This window comes from Coffea eugenioides, unplaced genomic scaffold (assembly GCF_003713205.1).
Source record: "Coffea eugenioides isolate CCC68of unplaced genomic scaffold, Ceug_1.0 ScVebR1_2410;HRSCAF=3433, whole genome shotgun sequence".
Taxonomy (NCBI): domain Eukaryota; kingdom Viridiplantae; phylum Streptophyta; class Magnoliopsida; order Gentianales; family Rubiaceae; genus Coffea; species Coffea eugenioides.
In genome coordinates, this window is record NW_020862896.1 from 10,828 (window position 1) to 18,182 (window position 7,355).

General features: G+C 34.2%; 1 protein-coding gene across 3 annotated transcripts; it reads right to left on the reverse strand.

Moving 5' to 3' along the window:
* Window positions 1–2,152: 2,152 nt before the first annotated feature.
* LOC113756606 (phosphoserine phosphatase, chloroplastic-like) lies at window positions 2,153–7,032 on the reverse strand. Of its 3 annotated transcripts, none has more exons than XM_027300240.1 (8): window positions 6,690–7,032; window positions 5,396–5,627; window positions 5,113–5,245; window positions 4,928–5,035; window positions 4,129–4,222; window positions 3,614–3,763; window positions 3,483–3,536; window positions 2,153–3,062 (listed from the first exon to the last, which is right to left on the reverse strand). In XM_027300240.1, exons 2-8 carry the CDS (start codon window positions 5,616–5,618, stop codon window positions 2,937–2,939), a joined length of 888 nt encoding a protein of 295 aa, XP_027156041.1. In that variant the 5' UTR covers window positions 5,619–5,627; window positions 6,690–7,032; the 3' UTR covers window positions 2,153–2,936. The 3 variants fall into 3 exon arrangements, with proteins under 3 accessions (XP_027156041.1, XP_027156042.1, XP_027156040.1); XM_027300241.1 differs by having other exon boundaries at window positions 5,113–5,188; window positions 6,685–7,032; XM_027300239.1 differs by having other exon boundaries at window positions 6,685–7,032.
* Between the last annotated feature and the right edge of the window lie 323 nt (window positions 7,033–7,355).

Genomic DNA, 7,355 nt, shown 5'->3' on the forward strand with positions numbered 1-7,355 from the left:
CGTTTGCAACCCTACGAAGTATACACCATAGTGACCCCACTGAAATACTTCAAAAGGTGTAGCAAGTTCACTTCCAAGAAAAACAAGTCTCGCTGAACATTCTTTTGTAGTATGAACTCCACAAAAATTCAATAGTGTCAATTAAACCACCAATATTACCCTTCGAGCTAAAAGTTAATTGGTGTGAAATTTGTTTACACTTTCATACAAGATTATCAAATCGAATGCATAATGTTTATAAGTATTTCATTTTGATATCAATAAAACATGTGATTACATTCATTTCCATATGTCATTCATTTTCTAATATAAATTTTTATTATTATTTCAGGATTCATCTTTTGCAAAAACATAGTTCTTGAATGATATACACATTTTATCATACTTTAAACTAATGCTAGACAAATCTTAGATTTTGATTAATTGTACTTTTTTTAATCCAACCTCTCTTTTTATTTCTTTCAATAATGTCAGCATTAGAGGTGCAAACGAATCAAATCAATCGCGAGTGGTTCAAGTTCGAGCTCGAACTAACCAAGTCAAATTCAAACTCGAATTCAAAAATACTAAATTCATTAACTAGCAAACCAACTCGAGTTCAATTATATATATATATATATATTATTTTAATAGTAAAATTACATATATATCCCTAATATTTTATTATTTGTTAAGAAAAATTATTATTTATTTATTTTTTTAAAATAAAATAATTATCTTTTTATTTTTTAAGCTCAAGTTCAAACTCAATTTGAGTTGAGTTCGAGCTCGAGTTTTATATTTTGAGTTTGTCAAGGTCGAACTCGAATTTGAGGTTCATAAACCTAGGTTGAGATTCGACCCAATTGGATCAAAACTCAATTTGTCTTGATTCGTTTGCACCCCTAATTAGCACCATGCGTAGCATGGTTATTCACACTAGTATAAGAGTACTAGGGAACTTGGATTTAATTGAGACGCTTGGGGACGGATGTCATGAACAAAACAAGTAGTACATTCACTTAATTTAGACGCTTGGAATGGATGTCATGAACAAAACAAAGACATCAAAATATACACGACTCAGAATGGAATAAAGATTAGGTTCGAAAGCAAAACTGAATACGATATCTCAATAACAAGTACAGATTCGTGAAATTAATTAAAAAGTAAGTTGGTGAAATAAGATCTGCCGAAATCTATATAGGAACGTTTAGGTGGAAGCAAAACTGAATACGATATCTCACTAGCAAGTACAGATTCATGAAATTAATTAAAAAGCAAGTTGGTCAAGTAGCATCTGCCCAAATCTAGTTAGGAACGTTTAGGTGAAAATGTGAAATAACTTGGCTCTAGCAATTTTTAGTAAGTGCCTATTTATTTTTAATAACACCATTTTATGGTGTTATATCAAGACATGAATATTGGTTTAGAATTCCATTTTCTTACTTATATAGATTAAAAAGCTTATAAAAGTATTCTTTTATTATCAACTTGCTAAATGCGCATAGACATATTACATTGTGTTCTTATTTCAGTATGGAACAACAAACATTGGATAAATCTAAATGAATTTTCATTAAATATAATCAAGTAATACGAGAGTAATCATCAATTAAAGTGACACAATATTTAAAACTAGACTTAGATGCTATTGGACAATAATCCCAAATATTAGAGTTCACTAATTCAAAAGGGTATGCAACCTATTTATTGACCTAGGCAAATAAGGCAAACAGAGATACTTCACAAATTGACGTATCTCACTATATAAATCTTGAAAATTTGAAAACAATTTCTTCAAAGTTGGTAGAGATAGATCACCCAAATGACAGTAAACTTCAAGAGGTGTCATGATGAACAAACATGTAACAGGTTTTGACATTTTCAAAGTTTCAAGTCTATAAAGGCTACCAAACTCACATCCTCTACCAAAATTTTCCGATCCTAATAAATACAATATTCAGAGAAGGATAAGACAAAGCACTTAAGAGCTCTTGTAATTTTATTGACTGAGAGTTGATTAAAAGAAAAATTAGACAAGTGTAAGACTGAGTATACAGAAATAGAGGTTGTAGGAATAGTTACACCAAAAACCACAATCAAAGTACTTGATCTATCAGCCAAAGTAACACTTGGAAGATTTGTATTAGAATTAATGGAGGAGAGAATATGGTGATATAATGATTTGATGATTTAAGTACTATAACAGTATTCTTAATCAGCTAACATAGGTCCACTCTATCTTTTGTGATTAAAGAGTATGCTTTCATGGTTTAAACATTTGTGATTTGACTACCAGTACTAAGCTAGTTCGAGTTTTTCAGTTATTTCATTGCTGTTAGCTGCTACTAAATGAGATTCTATGTACAATCTATCATCAGGAATGGGCAAGACGGTTGTATTAAGAGTGAAGCCAGATTCGCAGCTGATCCTCAATTACCTGGTGAGCGCTCATAGCAGGAAAACCGTCACAGGAGTCCAATAGGGTGGTCTCAAGCCAAATCTTGATTCCCAATGCTTGCAAAACGTTACCTGGATAATGTACTGTAGATTTGCAAGGCTTTTACCACATTGTTGTTTTTCACCTGTTCCAAAATGACAAACATCAAAGACATGAATCTCTCCCAGATTTTGCTTAAATCTTTGAACACACATCCGTGAACTTCAGCTGGATTTGTTTGTCACTCATGAGGTCAAACTTGATGACATCAACAAGGCTTTCAAGTTGCTTATTGAGGGCAAGTGCCTGAGGACTGTCATTTTCACAAATTACATACATAAAATGTTAGTCAAAGAATACATATACTGATGCAGAAGATTTTTGGAAGCATGGTAGTTATAACCCATAGAACTCTAGTACCCCCAAAAAATCAATAATAGTAAAGGGAAAGAAAGAGAACCACCACCCAAAAGGAAACAGAAAAAAGGTATCAATCAAGAAAAATGGGTGCATGCTACTCCAGGCTATCAATCAAGTCCTTAAAATTGAACACCAGCCAATCAGCTTTAGCTGCAACAGCTTCTCGAAGCTGAACCCCAGCATAGCATATAAATAAGTCGGCACCTCCTGGTTTGCGAGCCTACAAGTAGAAAGGAGTATAAATTCTGCGAGCAACATGAGAGTAAAAGCTCTTCATTTATTCAATTTAGATGCATTTTTGGGCCAAAACTTAGAATGATATTAATAATGTATGAAGCTTGAACAGGTTTTAAGATAGCCACTATAGTCTACTTTGAAGCAATTAAAGTCAATGTATGGAATCAATTCCTCCATGGATTTACCAAGTTTGAGGTCTAAATCTTTATGTCCTGCTATTACTGTATGCAGACTTTAGATAAGTCAGTTATTAGATTCTAGATATTGGACCATGTTAAACTCAAGTTAACATGTAGTAGAAAAAGCTCTCGTTGGGATTTACTTCTTGATTTTTTTTCCTTGGGTTGGTTGTATTCCGTAGATGTAGTGGTCACCAAACTAGACAAGATGAACACTTTTTTACCACAAGATCAGTTGCACCATCTCCAATCATGACCAGCGATTTATATCCATTAGCCTGATAACATTATCAAGTATTTGGTCAATATTCTAAAAACCAATACACAACAAACAACTACTAAGAGTTCAACTTACCTTCCTTATCTGCTGAACAGCAATAGCTTTTCCTCCACTCCTAGACGTTGGCTCATCTGTATCAAACCCCAAAAACTCTCCAGCACTTCCGAAAAGAAGTTGATTGGCAAAAATGTGGTCAACGGGAATACCAAGAATTGATGCAACAGGCTGTTAAACTGTAGCAGTTAGAACTTTGACACAGTTTCAAGCACAAAGTATGCTTCCATATGAAACATGTGTGATTCTTTTAGGGATTCAAAGCAAGGAACTGTTAAAACAGGTAATATTGATGCAGGAAAAGTATCAACTTGGAAGCAGTGTAGCATAAAAATCAGGTTACTGAACCTCAATTTTTTAGCCAATATTTGAACCATCAATTCAGAGAATATTTAATCAACATCAATAATGACTATAGTATGCTAATGGGCATCTAGACACAATGGAAAATTGATCCAAGGACTCCCAGCCTCAATTGTTATCTGGATATGAAGAAGAAAAGATATATCAAAAGCCACTCATAGAGAAGCATATACATTGATCATTTGGCGAAATCCTCCAGAGATCAGATAAACATCAGTGTTTCTAGCCTTCATCTTCTTGACTAACTCATCAATCCCACGAGAAATTCTGCAAACCAAGTAAATCAATTAACCCAGACATTTTCATTACTTGGAAAATACAGATCAGCTATGGCTTGAAAAACACTAAATGGTTTAGTTTCGTGTAAAGTTCCATGCTATATAACAATACATACTGCATATTATATACAAAACAACGGCAGATGCAAACACTCAAAAGACAAGACATTGTCCAAATAGAGTAGTTGCATAAACCTAATTGTTTCTTAATTATTTCACTTGAATCAGGGTTTTGTGTGCAATCAGAAGAGCACACCTTCAAGATGGCAGGCATTCTGAAAGGTCTGATATGCACATCCTAATACTAGATCTTGTTAAAATGCAAATTTTGCATGCCAAAGATGTGTAACTCATAATCGTAATCCAAATTGAAACAACTACAAGATGCAACTTTACATGGTTGTAGTCAAGTCATTCACAACTAAACTTCACCATTTTAGTTTACAAAATTGCACTGTAGTAATGATGAAAACTGATTGACTGTGCACAAGATTGAGAGATAAAACAAGCACAGTGTCTTTTTTTGGAGGTTTATGTCTGTATTTCACTTCTCTACACGTGATGATGTCCAAAGCATTTGGAACTTACATTGAATTGTTAAAGATAGTAGATGATGCACATAGGCCTCATTAACTGTCAAAAGAACTGAAGCAATTCTAGCATAAACTTCTCGCTACTGAATATAGTTTCTTACCTTGGAGGTCTCTTTTCAAGGAAATCTTGGACTTGTGCTATTGAAGGATTAAACAGAGACAATCTTGCAGCCAAGGCATCCTCAAAAGGAATAGAACCACTCATTGCCCTAGTAATCAGCACATAATCAGATCAAAAACTCAATTCTATGCACATCTAAAAAAATGTCTATCGAAGGCATATCACCTAGCAGTCCATTCTGCAACAGCCTTTCCAGCTCCGCAAAACTCAGCAAGTTCATCAATGCCCTCATCTAGGCATACTGTACTATCCACGTCAAAGCATACAGCATCAGCATTGCGCCACAACTCAAGGACCTCTTACAAATTTAAAGGATACATCAATTAGACATATCACCAATTAAAACTCATCCTTGTCTTCATTCGTACATAGTATTAATTCTAATTTGTCATTATATTTTATACATTACATACAAGAAATAAAGTTTTTCTCAGACCTTGAAAATTACCTTTTGACGGCAATGCTTTGTTAAATTGGTCCTCTTTTGAGGCCTCCAATGGCTGAACCGAAGCATTGATTGAAGTGTATGATTTAAGATTTCTCATTGCCTTAAATTTATTACCAAAACCAATTGTCTTTATCCTTAGAGAAAATGTGGGGGAAAAAACAAAACTTTCTTGTGTAGAATAGGTGCGAATTGGGTTCAATTGTGCACTAATTAATCCCTCCATCAAAGCTCCCTGATTGTAGCCAAAATTAAGAACATGTTATATCACTTTCAATGCCAAAAATCCATACTGACAATCATAAAATTCATCAATAATTTGCATTAAAATTCAACTAAACACAATAACCATTAGTATATAGTGAAGTGTAGCACTAAAAAGCGGAAAGAAGGGATGCAGATCATATCCAAAATGTAGCAAAACGCGAGCTTTAAAGAAGTTAATTCAATAATGAAGGAAACTCCATTTCCACATGAACTTGTACAGGCGGCTACAAGAATCAATACTATAAGTTTTCATACAGATTGCATATAAATTTAGCTTCCAACCACTCTTAGATCATAGATAGGCCTTCAATCATTCAATAACCAACCAAAAATAACAAAATAACTTCGACGGAGCAAGATCAGAAATTGCAGTCAAAGACAATTAAATCAAATCTCTATACTTTTACTCCAAGATCTGAAGCCCAACCAATACAAGCATCATATATGTAGCAAGCAGGCGAAGTAAAACGAAAAAAAAAAAATTGGAAAACAAAGGTCTACCCACTAAAGATTTCCTGAAACAATAACGAGTGAGAATACCAAAGGGCAGGTACAGTTATGTTGTGCCCGATTTCAGGGCATGAAAAGAAAACGATAATTAATGACTATAATTGTTGGCCCAATGAGGAAAGCAAATTACACTCGTTTACACTCCTACTACTGTAGGTTGGTGAGGTCTGCTCACCGGCGAAATCTCAGACGGTGAAATCCCAAACTCCGACCAGCTTTGGACTGGTGGAATCATCCTCTCCAAATTCAGGAAATTCATACCTTTAGCTCAAATTTTCACTTAAGCATTTCCAGAAACAGATTATAGACATAACAGAAGTTCAACATATTCTAATATATCAGGAACTAATCCAGCCCGTATTTTGGCAGGAAAATAAGATTTAGTCCAACCCCAGTCACAAGAAATTCAGATCTCAAAAAATACCAACTTCAGAAATTTAAGAGCAAGAAGACACATGACGTAGCATTTTCACAAAACAACATGGTAGAAGCAAAGAGAGTTGAGGAATTTTTACAGTGCCTTCAAGCAGATTCCACGGTCGTGGTGGTGGTTGGGTTTGCGGCGACAATGACGGCGATGGCGGCAACTTCCTCCGCCCTCTGTCTTTTGCTCTTCTTTTCCTTTTTTTTTATGTTTTCTTATCTTTTTCTCTCGGTTTTCTCGCTTGGTTTTTGAATGGGATCCGGTTTCTAAAAATCTGTGAAGTTAAGAGAGAATTTTTAGGAAAATGTTTTGACAGTTTAAATGGCTAATGATCCGGGTGAAATTTTTCTTTCGGTTTTGTCTCTTGTTTTTTGGATGGGAGCCGGGTTTCTAAAAATCTGAAGCTAAGAGAGAATTTTTGGGAAAAAGTTTTTAGAGTTTAAATGGCTAAAAGATTGGGTGGGAAAAAGAATGGACCAGGTCAGATTGATAGGATAGGGGTGAACAAACAGTACAAATTCGATAATTTGGTTAGTTGAATTCGATGAATTCGGTTATTTGACTTATAGAAATTTAAAGGGCTTTCAATTTCGAATTGACTATAACCGAATTCATTTCGCAACTGATTTCGAATTCGAAAATGGTAATGAATTCGGTTAACCGAATTCATTTATAAAAAAAAACTGATTTTTTAAAAAATTATTACTGATTTGATCCCCAATTTATTCATAATTTAACACATTATTTATGTTCTAATCATTT

What these genes read in the sequence shown, in the direction of transcription:
- LOC113756606 (XM_027300240.1), bottom strand. Translation starts at nt 5,618, where the DNA reads ATGGAGGGATTAATTAGTGCACAATTGAACCCAATTCGCACCTATTCT. An exon ending in CTTGAAAAGAGACCTCCAAG is followed by an intron (nt 4,223 to 4,927) that starts GTAAGAAACTAT and finishes CTTGGTTTGCAG; the next exon opens with AATTTCTCGTGGGATTGATG. An exon ending in ATGGTGCAACTGATCTTGTG is followed by an intron (nt 3,063 to 3,482) that starts GTAAAAAAGTGT and finishes TTCTACTTGTAG; the next exon opens with GCTCGCAAACCAGGAGGTGC.